The following is a 21882-nucleotide window of genomic DNA, read 5'->3' as shown; positions in this document are numbered from 1 at the left end:
TAGCGTGAGGATGTGTCGCTATAATCTCTCTGCATAAAGTTATTAGATGAAGTGTAGCCTAATGTTTAAAAAAAAACACCAACGAACGAGTCTGACAAAGAGAGAGGAGGTTTGCTGAGCCTCTACCGTTAGCTTTCAGCACGGAGAGAAGTATATTACCTATTGCTGGTGGAAAAACTTTGGGAGACCTCAATTTCGATCTATCTCTCTCTCTCTATACATATATATATATATACATATATACTATATGCATTATATACTGCAGCAGCCAAGGACTGAGTCTGTCATAACTATAAATTAACCATAAGGCACAGTGGTGGAAAAACTGCTGCATTAAAAAATCTATCTGAGGAGCAAATGCATGAATATATCATCATCAAAATGTACTCCAATGCAAATTTTCAGAATAAAATCTCGTATATCACAATTATGTGCAATGATCTTTGATGCATCAGTGAAGTGAAGTAGGAATGAGCAGTTGAACATCTAAGACTTGCAATTATAACCTCAGTGGACGAGTGGTAGGAGAAGCAGGTGTGGGATCATAGTGTCACTGGATCAAATCTCCTATATGTCCACTTCAGACGTGCCTCCATTTACCTATGTGTTGTTTGAAAGCATCACTATTTAAATAATGTGAATCATTTCACCAGTATCACATCAATAATTAGACCTCACTTTGTAATAACTGTGTGCACAATGACCAGATGTGGTTTCTTTATTTTTACTGATTCATTTTTTTCCAATTAGAAGCTGTGACTGCCGACGCGAGGCTCAACAGCTGCTTCACTGCTCCACAACTGGATCGGCAGCAGCTTGTTCCAAGTGTCCCGAATTAAATGCATAGAACGAATTTCCCCATGAGGGATCAACAAAGGATAACGAGAAGAAATATGAATAATTATCAGCTGGTAAACCCGCTTCTGCATCGTGCATCGACTTGTGGCCAACTCCTAAAGTGTTGGACCTTCCGTGACGGTCGGGAACTAGATCAGGTGGTAAACTGACAGTTTCACCTTCAGGCTCAGCCTCATTTTTACACCGACAGCCCGGTACAACGTCCACGTTATGGCCGAGGCACAAATCTGCATGTCTGCGACCTATTTTTCTCTTGCATGGTATTTTTAAGCTCGGGACGGACACTTGGGATGGCTGCTCCCAATCCAGTTGTGGAACAGCGAAGCAGGTCTTTGGCCTATCATGAAAAGTCCTAATTAGAAAAATTCAGAACGGGACGTTTAAAGGCTTGGAAGCATTTTGTTAGTAATTAAACAGAAAATACAGCACAGTGTCGCCCAAAGGTTTTTCTTTTCATGCCTCCATCCAGCTCCAGGCTGGTATCTCCAAGGCTACAAAAACCACATTCATTAGTTTAAATTCAAACTTCATTATCATGTTCTTCTCACTTTGTAGCTCCATCCGTCCTTTGCTATCGGCCTGCTTCTCTGAAAACACGTTCGGCAACAATTACAGAGTGCACCCCTTCGCACAGTAATGAGCTGCAGTGTCAGTTAATAATGTGCAAGAGAAGCTGAGCAGATCCGTAGCGCCTGGCTCATGTGATGACTACCCAAAGCAAACTCCCCCAGATGAATTATCCAATAAAGTGCTCTTTGACATGTGGGATATTTGTCTCATTACTCTAGAAATTGAGCCACATTCCAATATATTTATCTGCTGACAGAATCTAATCGATTAGATGTAATTTATGGCCTAAATGAAACAACAGATGCACTCCCCGTTGAATACCAATGTATGCGCGAAACTCGATGTCTCCTGTCTAGGATATAATAAAGAATTCCTCAGAGTTCATTTACATGTCGAGTTAAAGCAAAACAAACGACACCAATATTAATATGAAAACCAATATGTGATGTGAAATAGTGTGTATGTGTTTGTGTGTGTTTGAAGGACTTTGGGAAGTTCAGCTGATCGGCTGGAGGCGACACTCACCCCGTGTCTTCCAGATAAATCCTCGCTATCACCCACGCAGAAACGAACACCGTGGGGATTCCTGCAAACAACATTTAATTGCGATTAATCACGTGATTTCCATAGTTAATCTCACTTTTTAAATTCTGCTTTAATGTTCCTGGAAGGAACATTTTCCAAAAGCAAAAACATTTGATAAACAAATGGCTCTGAACTGCTCTTTTAATTCATTTAATTTGGCCGCACTTTGGATTCTGCTTGCTTTCCCTAAGCACTACAGCTGCTTTCATAGCTTCCTCACTTCCAAAATTGGTTGGGCCAAGATCATAATTACAGAATGTTGATATAACACCCCTGGTCTTTTTATTTCGTTATGGTTATACACACCGATCAGGCATTATGACCACCTTTCTAATATTGTGTAGGTCTCCCTTGTGGTGACTCATCAGAGAATGGACATGGGACATGTCCTGTGGTGTTGTTAGTGGGGACGCCTTTGAGGGGAGGGGCCTCTGTGGATCATCCCACAGATACTTGGCTGGTCTGGTCTTGGTGGGTGCTACACGTCTAAGTAACATCCACACGAATGAATGCCAGGTCAAAAAGTTTCCCAGCAGAACACTGCATTGTTTTAATCGATAAAGTAAAAATACCTCTGAGCCCAACTGGATAGTCCTCCAACCAATCAGAGTCATTTTATTGTAAACAAACTCAGATGACGTGTACAACTATGTTGCTGTTATGTTTCTGTCCATCACTGAATAAAGCACCGTCCAAACGATTTGATTGGCCAGGCAGAGAGACTCCAGACCAACATTCTAACACAAACTTTATTTAGGCTGGGGGAGTCAAGCCGTACACATCTGTAGAGGAAACAGCAAAAGCTCAAACAAAAGCAGTGACTCTGCCCTTTAAGCACATGTTCATGATATAACTGTAACTAAAACTATATGATTAGCCCGACAGATCTTTGCCGATTGGATGACATATTAAAAAAAAACAACATATAAAAAGGTTACCCACCCCAGCCGATGAACATGTAGACGATAAAGTGCCGGTTTTCAGAGAAAATTACCACCAGCAGCGTGTGGAGGTACAGACCCTCCACCAGCAGCCAGAAGAAGTTGGCCATGATGAAATACTGGAAAAACACCAAGCTGGCTTTACACCCCACCTGAGAAACACACACAGACGGCGGCCAGTATGGATTAGAAAAGAACTTAAAGGTCAGAGATCTTAACAAGACTTTGTGTCTAACAGAAGACACTTAATTAACCTTTAAGCATTTGTCTCATATCGGCCTCCACAGCACACCCTCTTATTTGCCCTTGCTGCCTGTATACGACCTCAGTGTTGCTGCAGAACAACAAATATTATGCTAATTATTCTGATATGTGGGTGCACCTTCCCCAACCCTTTACAGGCGTAACCAGCGGTGTTACAAGCAGCAAGAAGATGTTTTTTATAACTGTCAGAGTTCCTGCATTCATCGAAGAGATGTTTGCACTCCAAGATGTGAGAAAATGTTGGGTTGGATCAAAGCATTTTGCAGCGTACACTCAGTCAAACTGAAGCCAGCGTGCCAGTGTGCATCACATGATGAATGCAGAAGATCCAGTAATTATATTTTGCCATGAGGCCAAAATCTCTGCAGAGCTGAGCACTGTTTCTGGAGGCTTGTTCAAAATTACACTGCGATGAGTTTAACTCACTTTTGTTTTGTTTTGTTTTGTTTTGTTTTTTTAGTAATGTTGCTCTTTATTGAGCCTTATTGTCCACAGGGGACTGTTTTGCTGCAATACTGTGAGTGACCACTGTTGCCCAGTTGGGCTGGTAGCAGCTTCATTTCTGGTATATGTCAGTCTGGTGTGTCCTACAGTGACACAAAGACAAATATAAAACCAACAATCACGCCTTATTGGTCGGTAGCCCCAACCAGGATGGCAACTTGAATTAATTGCAAATACAGCAGGGTTCGACCAAAAACCAGATTCAGAGACGAAAGAAGTGGTTTGAGAAGTTTCTACCGATGTCTTTAGCCATTTTCATAGATTACATTAAACAATCAACAAAAAAATCCAACTAAACAAAATAGATCAGAAGTCAATCACATTTTCACTGGTTTTTGAAGCCGATGTTTGTTAGCGGCCAAGCGACTCTTTGACTCGTTGGAGTTTTAGCAGAGTGTCCTGCACTGTCGACACTAGTACAACCTCTCGTACTAGTATGTGCTAGCTGGTGACGTCCCAGTCAGCCCTCAGTGCTGGTAGTTGGATGCTGAGTCCAAGCCTCACAGCGCCGCGTAGACAAATGTGAAACCAAAATATACCGTGTCAATGAAAAGAGTCTACGGTGTTGCTTAAATATAATAGCAAATACAGTGGGTTCCAACTGAAAACCAAATTCAGTGATATTTTGACCCATTTTATTGGCTCCTCCCTTGGAATCCATTTGAACTGCCACATTTCAAGCCTGCAAACAACAATTTTCATAGATTTCTTGGACATGTATTAGATTAAACGCCAAAAAAACGAACAAAACCAAACAAACAACAACAAAAAAAAAAAAAACAGAAGCCAATCACGGTGCAGTATATGGCTTGAGAGTTAATACATGAGATGAAGCAGAGTCATCCTTTGTGAATAATAAACTGTCACAGCAGATGGTTTGACAGTTTACATGGGGTTACATCAGATACTGTATGTGAAGCCACTTTTCAGGAAAACCCAATTTACAATTTTCCTTTCATTTTCCAAACTCCCATGGATGCTGCATTCCTTTCCACGACTCTTGTGCCGTTAACACGCGAGCCTCTCGTCCTAAATGGACACGACTCACCAGTGACGGCTGGTTGGAGCACTGGGACGTCCGGTTGAAGATGATGTCGTCCTTCACCAGCACGGCCACGGCTCTCAGGATGAAGGAGACGAAGAGGTTGAGGTGGATGTAGTTCCTGGTGCAGTGGAGTTTCCTGCACAGACGTTAACAGATGCACAACGGTTGATGACGAAGGCTTTAAATCTAAAGACGCCTCTGAAAATATAAACACTGCTGTGCCAGTTCTGCTTTTGTACCAATGTACTTATGGTTCATCTCACTCATTTTAATATAGTTTTGACCCAGCAGGGGTCCAGAAGCAAAAGGCTGCAGCAAAATAAATAAATAAATAAATAAAATAAATTCCACAATTCACAAGTTGTGATAAATATATTTTATTTAGCCTGATTATATCACTAATTAAAATAAATGAATCAAGTTACTTTTTACTGGGATTTGGGAGTCTTTCTCTCTGGATTTTGCGGGGCAGTCATGTGATCGGGAAATGACGGGAGTACTTTTATGGGCTCGGGATGGGATGGGAGCGACAATTGATTCCCGTGTCCGTAAGTTTCGCCTCCTTAATTGAAGAAGAAATAATGGAGGAATACATCACAGCTGCAGCCTCATTTCTTTTTAAAATATGAGCCTGGTAAGACTCCCTCTGGATTTCATTATGTATATTTCACCCTTGTCTTTATCGATCTCTCTGCTCTATCATTTCTGCTTAGGTTTTATCTTCTGCACTTTAGATTCTGCTTGCTTTCCACAGCGTTGCTGCTGCTTTGATCGATTTCTGGTTTTCAAAACTACGGGGAGCCGCACAGTGGTGTGGTGGTTAGCACTGATGCCTCAGAGCAAGAAGGTTCTTGTCCTAATCCAAGAACCTAATCTGACTGGGCCTTTCTGTGTGAAGTGTGCATGTTCTCCCTGTGTCTGCGTGGGTTCTCTCCAGGTACTCCAGCTTCCTCCCACCGTCCAAAGACATGCTTGTTAGGTTCATTGGTGATTCTAAATTGGCCGTAGGTGTGAGTGTGAATGGTTGTCTGTCTCTCTGTGTTAGCCCTGAGATAGACTTTAAACCTGTCCAGGGTGAACCCCACCTCTCGCCCGTTGACAGCTGGGATAGGCTCCAGCAGACCCCGTGACCCTTCATAGGACAAATGGTTATAGAAGATGAATGAATGAATGAATGAAAACTACGGTTTGAGCCGAGGTCATAATAACAGAATATGTGTGACTTGACAAAAAATAAAGTGCATTAAACAGCCCTGACCCTTTTCCTTCTTTATGACTATATTTTAGGACTTGTTAATTATGAATTCATTTATTATGAATGAGTCAATTTTTATCAGAATATAAATCCATTTGGATTTCATTATGCAGTATGTTTCAACCTATACAAAAAAGTGGACAGTCCAACCAACCTGAGCCATTTTGTTGTGAACAAATTCAACTCCATGGCGCTCGTATGATGTTACTGCTACATCACTGTTATTTCATTGGATCAGCAGATCTTTGCTGGAGCATAATCACGTCCCAATGGAGATCAACTTTCAGATGCAAAAGTTTTGTTGGTGGTTGAACTTGGGCTAGCTCCCAAGCTAAGATACTTGCACATGAAATAGCCTTTAAGTCTTTTGTCTGCTTATGTTACAAATTAAAGAGCAATTCTTTAATCCTTCCTCCAGTTTGAATATCCTCAAAAGCAGCTCCCACTAAGCCCATGTTTGTAATATAACTGTAACTAGGATATGATTTGGAAACAGCTAAAATAAAAATAAAAAATAAAAAACTGTTCAACTCTGATTAAATTTCTAGGTATTTTTTTGGTTGGAACATTCAACTGGCCTTTCAGCCTCAGAGAGAGCAGGAGGTTTGTGGGTTGTTGTTGGGTTTCAATGACAGACTGATTGAAAATATGATTCAAAGCTTACAGAGCTGTAAGAGACAGTTATTCATGGTAAAGTTCTGACGGCCGTGCAACTCATACTGCAGCAGCTTCCCAGGAGAAAAAAAAAAAAAAAGACGACGGGGGAGGGCGAGATGAAAGCTGGCCAACATGTCTTCACGGAGCTGGATTTGAATCTAAATGTCCTTATTCAAATATGACTCACACACACAAAAATGTGGACAATTAATGAAAACTGGCTGTGAAATGTGTGCTCGTTTTGCCAATGCTTGCTCATTTACAATCTAATTAAATTGGCAGCTTTTCCTCAGACACCATCGACGTATAAATCAGGACATTCAAAAAAAACCAAAAAAAAAAAAAAAAACCTCACAAACAAAGACTTAAACAGAGCTTAAAATCAACACCAGCTGAAAACTGTGTCTTCCACAGAACATTTATCATGAGGTTCAGTAATACTGTTTAGATTTGGTCTCACCGGAACAGACAGAGGATGGCGCTCCCTGTGGTGAGGGCGATCAAAGACAGACTGTGACCCAGAGTGTACAACGTCTTCACGACCAAGTAGAAGACCAGCTGCAGACGGAAAGAGACAAGAGTTATTGTTACAGCAGATTCACTCGAGCAGTTGGTGTTCCTGTCCACCACCTTGGTCGAGATGAAGATCCACAATGCATATTAATACTTTTAGGTTTCCACTTTCATTACATATCCACCAGTTTTTGAAAACCTTTTTGACGTTCATCCGACAGTGTTGCGTCAACCAATGATATGGTATTACAGGTTGCAGGTCACACCAATCAGGCATAACATTATGACCACCTTATGATCTCTATTGTGCCTCCAAAACAGTTGTGACTCTTTGGAGAATGGACATGGGCCTTCTGAGGGTGTCTTTGGGTCCTATGGGTTGAGGGGAGGGACCTCTGTGGATCATCCCACAGATACCTGATCAGTTTGGGATCTAGTGAATTTGGCGGCGGAGAAGCTTGTTCAGTGCTGTCTCTATCCTGCTCCATGGACAGGTTTAGGAGGTCGTTTGTACCCCAGGCCATACGACTCGGTAGTCATCACCAACTATCAATCCAACCAATCTATCTACCTGAGCAGCTTCTTCAGTCCTGTTCTTCTTCAGAACCAGAGAATCAAAACAACAGTAAACTTTTTGACTAATTTTAACTTTTCCGATGCAGAGTTTGTACGGTCGCTTTGGGCTTCTCAGTCACAGCCCTGTTTGGATACAGAAGTTTCACTTGGAAACAAACCGGATAAAAACCTGATTCATGAAAAAAACAAGACTGACAGGAATTCGCTTTTATCTTGGAACTTGTGTTAGGATAAAGAAAATCCCTTGTTTTCCATAAAAATGTGATGCAATAAAGCCTTTTTCTGCTTTGATATCTGCACGGTTTCATGAAGCTCTGCCGGAGGATGAAGGGAACAAGTGTTTTGTTGTTGAGAAAACTTTAGAGCTGAGGAACAGATAATTTCCTGTTGGAAAAGGAAACGGATCGAACGCTTCCAGTAATTGCTTTCTGTCTCTACTGTTATCTTGCTTCCTCAGAAGAAGGGTGCCTGATTTCCTCTCGTGAGCTCTTTTTGCCGAGGAAGTCAAAGAGCGTTTGATGAGAAGATGAAACGTCTGGGGTCTGGGAGATATGTCCCTTCTCACCTCTCTCAACCTCTGTCCAAGGTTCCCACTGTCCTCAAGAGTTAATTTAACAGTAACAGCTGGTATGATCAATGGCCCAACTAACCATCACCTGTATGTGGAAGACTCATTCAAAGCGTACAGTATTGTTCAAAAGTTTTAGATGTTTAGATTCTTATCACAGAGTTCCCAGATTGATTCTGCAGCAGGACTCATATCAATAGGACATCTGTCCTGCAACAGATGCCCTCGTCCCCAAAGAGATCTGATCTCAAAATCATGAAGACCTGTCTGGTATTGCATAAAGAAACAGGAGAACTGCAGCAAGTCCTCCTAGATGCCAAAAACAATGAGACCCGGTTCACTGGAGTGGAGACTTCCTGAGCTAAAATATGGAGCCCACATGGACGTGGCAAAAACTTAGGCTGATCCAGAACTGGAGGAAACCTTAGGCATCAACACTTTTGAAAAGTCTGCCCTTTATTTGATAATTTTCTGTCATCTGTTCTAAGAATAATTTGATTAGTGACAACCCTGTTATGAATACTCAGGAACCTAAGAAGATATATATAAAAAAAAATAAAAAATGAACTAATCCTTCACCATTAAGTAAAGAAAGTCACATTCACGTTAGATAATCATTTCATTTCTGATAAAACTTGACTTATTCTAATTCAAGCACCTTCGGTTCAATCGCCACTTTTTTTTTTTTTTTTTTTTACCAATTTCCGAATTAATTTTCAAATATTTGCTGAAGACCATTACGCATCAAGAGGTCAAACGAAGATTGAAGATTATGTTAATAAAAATTAAAGTATATGGTAACAGGACACATTACCTTTGATTGTAGATCATAACATAAAGTATATGGGACAAATAAATACTCAGGACCACAAAGAGTATATCATCCTGCAGTGTCTAAACTTGATGATTACCATATTTAAAATATTTGAATGGTTAAACTCGTTTTTTTTAGCAATTACAAGAGACACATATCAACAAAAATTAGTCAATCCCCATAGACCTCCATGTTTAAATGATATCAAGGATTAAAGTTATGCATGAATAAATAAAGCTGCAGCTGTCTGTCTAGACGTCACCGGCGTGCTGCCTCATTTTTGAAGTAGCCAAGAATTATGTGGAGTCGGATGCAGCCAAGATGGCGATGTCCAGAGACGCCGCACTGAGCTTCAAAACTAGCCTTGGCATAGCTAGACTTGGTTCTTACCGGAATACGAGCGTGGTAACATTCGGATTTCTTAATGGGGCTGATAAAGAGGAAAAATAAATTGGATAGCCCTCCAACCAATCTCCATGGTCCTCAGCTAGCATATATGACGACTGTTACTCTTCTTTCCATCGTAACATTAAGCCCCACCCCCAAACGATATGATTGGCATGGCAGATCTTTGCAGGAGCAGAATCAGTTCCCAAATGAGAGACTCCAGATCAAATTGCAAAAACTGACCTTAAAAATCTCCACGTTTTACACTTGCCAAACTCTAACTCACCTAGCACAGTTTTAGATTTGTGTTGACTTCATTCTCTTCGTCAGAAATGAATGAGTTAGTTTTATATTTTCCCCAAGACTCTCTTGGGGTCTATTATTTTTAGGACAAAGGTCATTTATGGTGTTAAGATATAACAATACAACCATTCCTTGGTCATTATTTAAAAAAAATACATATTAAAAAAGGGTTAATTTCAAACATTTTAGACACAAGACGTCTCCCACCGCACATGAGGTGACGCCCAAACAACCTAACGAAGCAATCTGCAAAAACACTGTCTGTGTCTTTAAATATAATGTGGAAAGGAGCATTGGACTTTAGCGACGGTGTACAAAAATGTCACAAATAGCATCCTTGATTAGATGCAAACATGAAACCATAAAACAAAGCAAATAAGAAGCATTTCTGCCGGCATATAAAATAAAAAAAGTTATTCTCCATTCACTTGTTGTTTGTGTTGCGAAAGCGCTCTCATCTTCAGCTGCAACCGAATTAGGAAAGCAGAGTGGGTCGAACTAATAAAACACCTTTGCAAAAATTGAGCTTGCACTCTTGGATCTTTTGCAGTCTGTCATTTGCATTTTTATTAGATCTTCAGTTTTTTATTTCCTTTCTTTACCTACGCTGTGGTATAATCCTTTTTTTTAGTGCCATGTTAAAAAAGCCCTTCCAAACTGTTCAAAAACACTTTTTCAGCTGCTTCCAGATTGCAGTGTTTCCTCTTTTCTACTTTCAGTGATTCAGTGATTTGCAGAAAATGAAAAGATGCTTTTCTCTTCCATAACAGGATGAAGCTTCTTTGATTTCAGACAGACGTACAGCGGACGGACGTCAGACTTTTCTTTTCCAAAGTAAATAAGTTGGCTTGAGATAAGTTGATAGTGTTGGTTTAAAAAAGTTTGGTCATTTCTTTCTCTTGTTTGAATCAGTCTTTGACAGACTCATACGATCTCTGACTATTCTGCCACATGCCGGCCTCAAGCATTCAAGTAATACATGGGGAGCCGGGAGAGAAGTAAATGCATCGTCTTCTTTCTTTGTCCTGCAAAATCCCACCGGAAAAGTGGAGCACTTTCATCTGACAGCCGCGCGGCATTGTTCTGGTTGTTTTGGCTGATTTATCCTGAGAGGATCTCGTCCCAGCTGACGGCAGAAGTGGACGAGTGGGGACAGAGATGACGGCGCAACCAGAAACAAGCACAATGGCCGATTCAGAATACAAGCGAGCCGTGACCCGAGCTGAACCGGGACAGCTGAAGAGGAGGGGAGCGGTAATTATACCACAACAGAGGCCAAACGAGGCCGCATGGTGACAACGGCTGAGAGGCAGTCGTCCTACATAACTATTGTTTAATCAGCATTTAAATGGATGTATTAGTGGAGTTCCTTCACATGTTTTTGAAAACCTACACCGATCAGGCATAACATTATGACCACCTTCCTAATATTGTGTAGGTCTCCCTTGTGGTGACTCATCAGAGAATGGACATGGGCCTTCTGAGGGTGTCCTGTGGTGTCTGGCAACACAATGTTGTTAGTGGGGGGCCTTTGAGGGGAGGGGCCTCTGTGGATCATCCCACAGATACTTGATCAGTTTGGGATCTAGTGAATTTGGAGGCCAGGTCAACACCTTGTGCTGTTCTTCATGTTTTTTTTTTAGTTGTTCCTAAAGTGTTTTTGTGTGTGTGCCTGTGTCAGGCTGCATCCTGCTGGGGATGGCTGCTGCCATCAAGGAGTGTCATTGCTATGGGGTGGGGATGCCTGGTCTGGTCTAGGTGAGTGCTACATGTCTAAGTAACATCCACACCAATGAATGCCAGGTCCAGAAGTTTCCCAGCAGAACATTGAACTGTCATGGTTTTGAAGCCAGATGTACGTCCCCCCAACCCACAAGCTTCTTGCTGTCCAAAGTTGGTCTGGCGTATCTCTGTTGGGAACGGATTCTGCTCCTGCAAAGATATCTGGGCCAATCAAATTGTTAGGGTTGGGGTTAGGGTTACCCTAAGTTACCCTAGGGTAACCCTAACCCTAACCCTAATGGACAGAAGGGTAACAACAGACGTACATGTCATGTGAGCGCCATTGGACTTGAATTTGCTAACAACAAAATGGCTCTGATTGGTTGGAGGACTATCCAGCTGATGCAGGGGTATTACTTCCATAATGAATTCCAGATTGAGCGACGTATTCTGATAAGAACTGAGCTATGCCGTGCTAGGACGTTGCTTAATTCAAGCAAATATATGTTTGGACAGATATATATGTACTGACAGCGTACCTTGGTATTACTAAAGCTGCCTGTGCATTGTGTGGTTTTATAAAACAGGCAGCGGTACTTTCTCACCAATGGCGTTAATGATTTAATTGAGCGAGAGTCCCTCGTGCAATCATTAGGCATCCAGCGCATAAAGTGGTTTTCTTTTCTCTCTCTCACACACAACGTGCCAAATATTATGCAAGCATGTGTGTGTGTGTGTGTGTGTGGGTGTGTGTGTGTGTGTGTCCCTTTGTCTAAATGTGTCGTCACGTCCGGGGACGTTGACGGAAAAGTTTGAATGCTTTAATTTTAACAGACAGATGCATTGTTGCTGTGTTGTGTCAGAACAGATCGTTTGTAACGTATAAACACAATTAAGAGACCAGACTGTCCCGTGGATGGAAGCGAGGTCAAACCGGGACTTCAACCGTCCTGAACTGACAGAAATTTCCAGCCTGGCTAAAAGCTTTCAGTGACAATGTGGGAATTACAAGATGACACTTTAACTGCTGCTACGAGACGTTATTATTATTTTTTTTCCATTAAATGACGCAACAAAAAAAACCATTCAGACATGTACCACGCTAGCGTTTGGCATATTGACCTTTTTAAAGATGCAGTCCTTCACCACTAACCGGTGTTAATTAACAACCAGCCCCGCAGGCTTCGTCAATTACAGGCCGCTAATGGTCCATGTTGTTACGGCTCCTCTTCCGCCGGCACAGTCAGAACTCATCAGCATTCAGGTGACATTTACAGCAGCGCAGACGACTTTTTAAACGCTACCTTGTCCTGGCTGGCGTCCGAGCCGCACACGCTGGTTATGTTTGGGAAGACCTCCGACCATCCCGCCGAGGTGCAGTTCCTGCTGATGTTGCCTGTGGGCGAAGAGGTGCGCAAAAAGATTATGACAAACTAAGACTCTCTCTTTGTTAGTTGGCACCAGCAATGAATACTATTATCCCGTCTTCGCTTATTTTCTAGCCCTCTGAAGCGTTAAATACCCGCGTGAACATACATAAACGTGTATTTCAACGCGGCTGAATTCACCAAATAGTCTCATTAACACTGTTGCTCTGCTTCTGTGGAGTGTGAAATGGGCTGTCTACTGTGTTAACTAGGGATGTCACCAGAAGCGATACTTCGGTACCGAGCCGGTGACACATCGCTGCTGGAGACGCTCTGAAAAAACAGCACGTGGAATGAAACACTGACGAGCTAAACAACTGATGATCAAAAACTGTGAACGAGACATGAGACTAGAATGTTATATATTATATTACTTGAATATCCTTCATTCATTCATTTTCTGTAACCGCTTGTCCTCTGGAGTGTTGCGGGGGGTGGGGGGTGGGGTGGAGCCTATCCCAGCTGTCATCGTAGCCACATACACGATAATTATCGTATTTATACAGTAGTTTCAGGACCTATACGAAATAAAAGGGCAAATATGTGATAGTTTGCCACTTGGCTGCCAATGATTAAAGCAGTTCATTCAAATGGCCAAACCCTTGTGTTTATTCCATGCACATACAATAGCTTTGATTTTAACCCCTTGACACAGAGTGTCGCGACACAACGCTTCCACAAAGACTGCAGCCGACATAACGTACATATTCCTCCAATGCTGGTTTGTGCACATTCAGTACGTACCTAGGAACCTTTTGCAAGGACTAGTTTCTCGTAGGACCAGTTGGAGTGGGAACTACATCCAGTTATTGGAAGCTAACGAATAGGACGTTCATTTGTCCTAGGTGAAAAGCTTAAACTCTGTTTCAGATTGGATTATAATAGTTGGTGTTATAGTGTGTAATTTGAATTTGTAATGTATTTGTACACATCGATTTTGTAATTTCAATAAATGTTTTACCATTTTTACCATTCACTCTTGTTGTCACTAATTTGTATCATACCTAAAATTATAGCTACACTATGAACTATAGACAAATTAACAATCTATACTTAATTTACCATCAGTTTGAAAGCAAAAACACAAAGAATTAATTATTTTTATATATAATTGTAAATCAATTCAGGTGTCAGTGGGTTAAATGCACTGTCCTAGTGTGTGAGTTTTTTCAAGTTGTTTTAGTGCATACAATTTCTTCATTTCCCATTTGGCAACGCTGAGGGGTCCACCCTGGACAGGTCTTCAGTCTATCACAGGGCTAACACAGAGAGACAGACAACCATTCACACTCACACCTACGGCCAATTTAGAATCACCAATGAACCTAACCAGCATGTCTTTGGACGGTGGGAGGAAGCTGGAGTACCTGGAGAGAACCCATGCAGACACAGGGAGAACATGGAAACTCTGTGCCGCTCTATCTGAACATCAGACATTCAAAGTACATGATCTCTTTGTAGCTACTAAAACTATCAAGCTGCCACAAGCCCTGAGGCTACAAATGATGTTTCTGCAGCCTCCATCATGGTAAGTGAGCTAACTATGAAGTTAAATGAGTCTCATCTAAGTACTTTAAAAGTTGCTGTTATGCTCCACATGAAGTTACTACCTTCTGCTGAGTTAAACAGTCGACATTTTATAATAGATTAGCATTTAGAAAGCTAAGATTGCCCATAACTGTAGATCCATCTTGTGTATATGTGGTCAGAATACAAAGTGGGACAGTAAACCGTTCAAGTTGCAAGCCTGCAGTTTATTTTTTAAGATTTGAAATGTTTTCCTTCAAAATGTGTTTACGCTTAATGTTTTTACCTCATTATGTTTGAACAACCACAACAATAGATCTGAGCACGGTCCTCTACGGTTATATCTGATTTAGAACTGTCTGTTTTTATATTACATGTTAGCTTTCAGAAAATAAATGTTGTTCTTCTGCAAACAACCAGAGAAAAATGATTTTGTATTTTTACTTGAGCTATGATTCCTCTTTTATTTGTCTGTACTGTATGACCCAGGCTTATAAATTAAGGACAGCAGGGCTGATATCCAACTCTGGAGAGGGATATGTAGAAGTGAGTCGGTACAGCCTATAACCTGGATTCAAATTTATGCTTTATACGTAAGCTTCATTAAATGGATCTAAAGTGAGAACAATTCACTATTTTGTCTAAAGATGACATATAAAATAGCTTTACTTGACTAAAACTATGTAAAAATAAGCATTTTCGTCCATTTTACTGACAGGTATTTAAATGGTGTACAGTTTAGATTAACATTTAGCATTCAACTAAAACTGTCCATGAATGTGGCTCTTGGAATGAAACCTTCTTGGGTGTAAGTCCAAATACAAAATAATGCAGTAAACCGTTCAAGTTGCAAGCCAAATCAAACTGAGCCCCTGAACCAAACTGAGCTTGATGCCCCCTATTTTATGTAAAATGTTGGCAAAACCAGTCTGAACTTGTGTTTCTGATCCACCTCCTGAAATGTTTCCTCATTCTTTGCAAGCGTGGAAGGCGTTCGTCTGATTTTATCAACTATTTGAAACAGTATACTGTGTGTTCTACGCCGAGAATGATAAGAAAGCTGCTCAGCTGAATGCACATTTGAATCGCGTCATCCTCCCTGATGTCACCTCTGACTAACAGTCTTTTTGGTGGATTAAAAGGCCTCATGACACTTTGCGAGGACTCAAAAAAGCATTTTCACGCCAAGCTCCAAGACTTGCTGCCAGAAAGAGTTAGCAGTGCAAAGAGCGGCTTAAAGGGACCTGAAACTATTGAACAACATCTCTCCCACTGTCGCCTTTTTAATAAAAAGCTCAAAATTTCTCAAAATGTCCAGGTCGCAGGTTCTGGAACAGCGGCATTACAGTGTTTCAAAGGAGAGCCTTGTCCAGTAGACTGTAAACTCCTCCTGAGGGACATTTTCTGAAGGCCCCAATGCCAAAATCATGCAGCGTACAGAGAGTTCATCTCCCTGTGGGTATTCCCAGAACGTGTGTTTCTGTTATTTGCAACGAAATCATGAAAAAACCTCAAACTGAGCAGCTCCAGGACGAAGATTCAGATCTGCACATGCAAAACTTATCCCGAAACGTTGGTCGTTCGCACTATGAGGGACACAAGTTATAAAAGTGGCCAGCCACTTCAATAAAAAGCTGAGGGAGGAAAGGATCATCAGATTTTTGTAGGTTGTAGGTCAAGTTCCTGTTCTGGCAAAGCAGCATCACTGTGTTTCAAACGAGAGCCTTGTCCATTAGACTGTAAACTCCTCCTGAGGGACACTTTCTGAAGGCTCCAATGCCCAAACCTCGCAGGGGTTCATCTCCCTTTGGAGAATTCACGGAATGCACTGTAAAAAAAAAAAAAAAGCACGAAGGGTCAGTGGCTCGCTGAGTGGAAGTAACGTCACCACTCGTCTGCCTCGGCAGGAAACCTCCTCCAGTGAATCTCTGCAGGCTGGAGAAGAAGCCGGTCAACGATGTGAAAGTCAGATTCTGTCTTTGCATGTGTGACAAGCAGAGTGCGGCACCGTGGCATGGTGGTTTGCGCTGATCCCTCACGGCAAGAAGGTTCTTGGTTCATATCCATCAAATCCATTTCTGTGTGGAGTTTGCATGTTCTCCCTGTGTCTGCGTGGGTTCTCTCCAGGTTCTCCAGCTTCCTCCCACCGTCCAAAGACATTCTGGTTAGGTTCATTGGTGATTCTAAACTGGCAGTAGGTGTGAGAGTGAATGGTTGTCTCTCTCTCTGTGTGTTAGCCCTGTGATAGACTGATGGGAAATGAAGAAGTATTGTACTGTTGCTTTAAAATTACAGTATTTTGACCCAAACTTTGGTATGTACTAAAACAACTTGAAAACAAAATCACATACTAGGGCTGTGCATTTAAAATCAAAGCTATACTAAGTGCATGGAACTGCAATAACCTAAGCAATAAACACGGAGGCTTAGCTTTATTCATTGCCAGTGAAATGGCAAGCAATCACATATTTGCCCTTTTATATCGTATTGACCCTGAATATACAAATGAACGTGTGACGAACAGTGGATGAAGTGTTCTGATCATTTCCTTTACGTAAAAGTTACCACAGTGAAGATGCTAATGATATTTAAGCAATAAATACTAGAGATGTACACGCACCGGCCACTTCATTAGGTACACTAGTGAGTATGAATGCACTCTAATCTAAGAGCCTCTGAAAGATAAATTTAAAAGACTTTTGTCTACGGCATGTTTGGAAATGAAATACCAGTTTTTCCAGAATGTAAGAAAAATACTGTCATTCATTCATTCATTCCTTCCTTTTCTGTAATCACTTGTCCTCTAGAGCAGTGGTTTTCAAAGTGGGGTGCCGCCAGGGGGTTCTAGGGGGGGCTCAGACAATTGGAGGGAAGATAAGAAAAAATATATATAATCTAATTATTATATTATTATATAGTGAATAAAAGTAAGAAAAAAACAGTCTAAAAGTTGATGTTTCTTTACATATTTAGAAGCATTGGCTGTTGGTTTGCAAAGGGGGTCCTTGGCCAGAAGCTAATGCTGTTTGGGGGGCCTTGGCATGGAAAAGTTTGGGAACCCCTGCTCTAGAGGGTCAGGGGAGGACGGGGGGTACCACTGAGAGGGGAAGTAAATAACATTGACCTAAAACCAGGATGCCTTGGAACTTACTGAAATATTTTTCAAAATCTCTGGAAGCTCAAACTCTGTTGCTTCTCAGTAGATCTGCCAACCCACTGGCAACCTCCTGATGTTTAATGTGGAGAAAATACCGCTGACTAACCGATCAAAACGTGCTTTTAGCTTAATTTGAGCTTATGGTTATTATATTTCTTGTTTTAAAAGATAGAAAACTAAATAAAAACACTCAGTAACTTCAGGGTGCCTGGCGTTCTCCATCCTGCTTCATCTTACGTAATGAGTCTTTACTATTTCAGTGAGCTGCAGATGCGACTTGAGGCGCGGGGGGGGGGGGTCTGTCCCAGGCAGGAAAGCATCAACGCGAGCTCTGGCGCTGAAGTAGCCGCTGGCAGCTTACATAATGTTTAGTCATCAATGTAAATCAGAGCACAACTCGGAAACCCAAACAGCCATCTGGTCACCGGCTGGAAAAATGTCCGCGGGACCGTACACATTCACAAAACCCACAGCCCCTCTTCCTTTCAGGGTTTATGTTAATGTCGGGCTTTTGATCATCTGATGCATGAATCAAGTGTGAATCTTCCAAAGTCACGGCCTTTTAGGACAAGAAAACACAGTCGATAACAGAGAAGCGTGATCTTTGCATTTATTTAATTAATAATCAACAGTTTCAGAAGATTACCGTTTCTGCCGAATACGGTTTTGAGGACTCGAGGACAGGGGATGGTCACGGTCTCTCCGAACGCAGCCCTCTCCCAGCACGCTATGATATCCCAAGTTCCTTTGCATCCCGGGTCTGAAAGACACATTTAAAGGAGTTTAGTCTCCAGAGAGAAAAAAAAAAAAAGAAGCAATAGCTGTTGTGTGTTACCAACAAGATGTTAAATACAATCCAGAATATAAGATTAGATGGTTTAGAAAACTCAAAATCTGGATATTTCAACTTTGGAGCAGTTACTTTTTTCATCAAGAACCTTTTCCATTAAGTTGCCATTAGCTTTGAATCCATCTGGGTTTTCTTGCAATTTTCTTCTCTAATTGCTTTACTTTGAAAAGGTCCTCGTTCCCTGATATATATATATAACATTCCTGCACAATAACCCTCCTTGCAGGCTGCTATGATGTACAGTTTAGGTTGAAATAGAGTGAGAAAGGTAGTAATTCAACTGGAGGAGGTGGTCCGCAGGGCTGTATTTTAGCCTTTTCATTTTTGGGGGATTTTGTTTTGATGGATTATTTTGTTTGTACCGTTCTGTGCTCTCTTGGTTGGGTGATTTTTGTTGGACTTTGGAAGGAAGCACTCCCTCTCTTCTGCTGGGAAATGTAATATTATCACAAACAGATTCAAATTCAAGTTTTTTGACTGTATTTTGGACAAATCCAGCTCAATGTTGCAGCACCAAAACTGAAATAGATGGTCCTCCCCTCTCTTGAAGGCCTTGCAGGCTACCATGAGCCAAATGACACGAGAATACATCTCTACATCCACCTTTGACCGATCGGACATGCTCGGACTGTTGCGCTTTTGTTGCAAAAGTGGAGCGTAGTTCAGCTATTTTGGCAAATGGGACGCTGCATTGTTTTTCTTGACACCCCTACTGTGCTGTACATGACCTGCTTCAACTGCTACAAATGACCTGACTGGACTGGGTCCTTGCTTCCTTCTGCTGCCAGCAACCCAGGCTTACTCAAGGTAACATTTTTGATTGTATATTGGACAAGTCCAGCTCAATGTTGCAGCATCAAATCTATAAAGGAGCATCATTCCTTCTCCTAACAACCCAGATTTAGATGCAAACAGTCCACCTTTGTTCAGCTTTGACCAGTCTGACGTTGGCCAGCTGATGCCACTGTGTTGCAAGAGTTGAACCCAGTTCAGCCATTTTGGCAAAGGAGCACTGCATTGTTTTCGTTGACACCCCTACTGTGCAGCCAGACTACCCTCAATGAATGGGAAGTTGGCCTACAAGAGAGGAAGGGTCCAAGTGGATGAACTGCTACAAATGATCTGACTTGGCCTTTCTTTCTGCTGCTAGTGACCTAGACTGAGATGCTATATCACCAGATGACAAGAGAATACATCTCTATTTCCGCCTCTGACCGATCAGACATGCTCAGACTGTTACGCTTTTGTTGCAAAAGTTGAACCTAGTTCAGATATTTTGGCAAAGGAACACTGCATTGTTTATGTTGACACGCCTACTGTGCTGCCAGACTATGCTCAGTGAATAGGAAGTTGGCCTACATGGCCTGATACAACTGCTACAAACGATCTGACTGGACTAGGTCCTTCCTTTCTTCTGCTACCAGCAACCCAGGCTGACTAAAGGTCATGTGACATTTTTGACCGTATTTTGGACAAATCCAGCTCAATGCTGCAGCACCAAAACTGCACTAGAGGGTCGTTCCCTCTCCTGAAGGTCTTGCAGGCTAACAAGAGTCAAATGACAAGAGAGTACATCACTACATCCACCTTTGACCAATCTGATGCGCTCAGTTGGCCAGCTGATGCCATTGTGTTGCCAAAGTTGAACCCAGTTCAGATATTTTGGCAAAGGAACACTGAATTGTTTTTTGTTGACACCCCGCTGAGCTATCAGGGTACGCTCACTGAATGGGAAGTTGGCCTACATGGCCTGCTACGAATTATCTGACTGGACAGGGTCCTTCCTTCTGCTACCAGCCACCGAGGCTCACATTTTTAACTGTGTATCCAGCTTGCTGTTGTCACACCTAAACTGTAGAGAAGTATACTTCCCTCTGCTAGCAACCCAGATTTAGATGCAAATTCCCCAAATGACAAGAGAGTCCATCCCTACATCCACCTCTGACCGATCAGACGTGCTCTGACCGTTGCGGTTTTGTTGCCAAAGTTTAATCTAGTACAGATATTTTGGCGCTGCATTGTCTTTGTTGACACCCCCACTGAGCTGCCAAGCAACAGACAGCAGACAGACCAAGGAATGGGCAGTTGGCCTAAATGACCTGCTATGAATGATCTGACTTGCCGGGGTTTGTGTTGAGAGCAGTCTACATCACAACCTGATCAATTAGTGATACTATTACAACTGTTTTCTTCTTTGGGATTCTTGGATTCTTTCTTCTTTTTCGTCACAGGCTGAAATATGATGAACTAACTAACAATACCTGTAATGGAAAACCAAGATTTTTCTAACATGAACTTTTCCATCACATTTTATTTTATGCTGGTACATTACCTCAAAGTTGCAGGTATCGGTTCCATTATTAAAGGCATACATGCGGGTTAAGGGCCCACTCTGATTTACATGTAAAGACGAATATTGGTTTCTAGGCGGTACGCTACAGTGAGAGCGGCTGTGAGGTTTCAGGGGAAGGATTATTTGTATATAAATAATTGTATATAAGCCGCCGGTGCACCTGTTGTTTTAGTGCTGCTAGTCGACCGCTTTCTTGCAGCGTTTGTGAACACAAATGCCTCACAAGCCGAGACTGTCCTCCAAAGTCTTTATCGTGCTGTCTTCATAATTGCACATGTAAAATGGCAGCGCCTGTGCTGTGCCTGCAGAGTAATGACTGAATGAATGATTGATGAATTTCTCTCTCAATCAATATTGCGTCTGTAGACAGAAGAAAAAAGTTGGATTGTTCTGCTGAAAGCTCAGAGATTGTGAAGAAGCACGTTTTTAGTTCTGACTTCAGACATTTTAACCTTGACTGGCACTCGTTTCAATCATGAGCTGTCTGTGTTATGAACAAAGGCCTGTGAGCAAATCTGAAAGAATCCAAAGTGAAACCTGAAAGAAGCAGTTTTGCTTTTCACAATTTCTTGCTGATGCATTTTAGATTCAGCACATCTGTCTCCCCAAGTTGCTCAGAAGGTACACTTGGTTTATGCAGAGGATATAGACGCTGTAAGGAAAAGAGTATGGAGGAGAGACCCGGCTTCACTATAAAACCCCCACCCACCCCCATCACCCTCCAGATGCAAACAAACTCTCGACCAAAATAGCTTCCCCGGCTCTTCAGCTGAAGGCAAAGTGAACGTTGAGCTGGGATTTTTTAGCGATAGATACATAGATAGATAGATGAATGGACACTCTCCTCTCCGAAACATCCCTGCTAGAGATCCCTGCTTCCAGGGCGAAAGAAGAAATGCTATAAAAAGGAAACCTATTTGTGCTGACTTATTTATATTTTATGTCCGTTTCCACTTTGGAATATTAAGGGCTTGCAAGACAAACTGGATGGATGCTGCACACATCG

At 41.8% G+C, this 21882-nt stretch overlaps 1 protein-coding gene across 1 annotated transcript in view; it reads right to left on the bottom strand.

Annotated features, from left to right (window-relative positions):
• The window catches only part of LOC311488900 (vasoactive intestinal polypeptide receptor 2-like), a gene marked incomplete at its 5' end in the record, with an annotated part of 39777 nt that overhangs the window by 9241 nt on the left and 8654 nt on the right, over positions 1 to 21882 (bottom strand). Inside the window, 6 exons of the mRNA XM_084545762.1 lie at positions 1954 to 2014; positions 2956 to 3106; positions 4771 to 4903; positions 7140 to 7237; positions 12867 to 12958; positions 18320 to 18433. Coding sequence (XP_084401888.1) covers positions 1954 to 2014; positions 2956 to 3106; positions 4771 to 4903; positions 7140 to 7237; positions 12867 to 12958; positions 18320 to 18433 — 649 coding nt within the window. The remainder of the gene's footprint in view (positions 1 to 1953; positions 2015 to 2955; positions 3107 to 4770; positions 4904 to 7139; positions 7238 to 12866; positions 12959 to 18319; positions 18434 to 21882) is intronic.

The sequence above is a fragment of the Chelon labrosus genome (assembly GCF_963514085.1).
Source record: "Chelon labrosus genome assembly, chromosome: 6".
Taxonomy (NCBI): domain Eukaryota; kingdom Metazoa; phylum Chordata; class Actinopteri; order Mugiliformes; family Mugilidae; genus Chelon; species Chelon labrosus.
The sequence above is the reverse complement of the archived record's forward strand: the minus strand, read 5'-3'. Positions and strand labels throughout refer to the sequence as shown.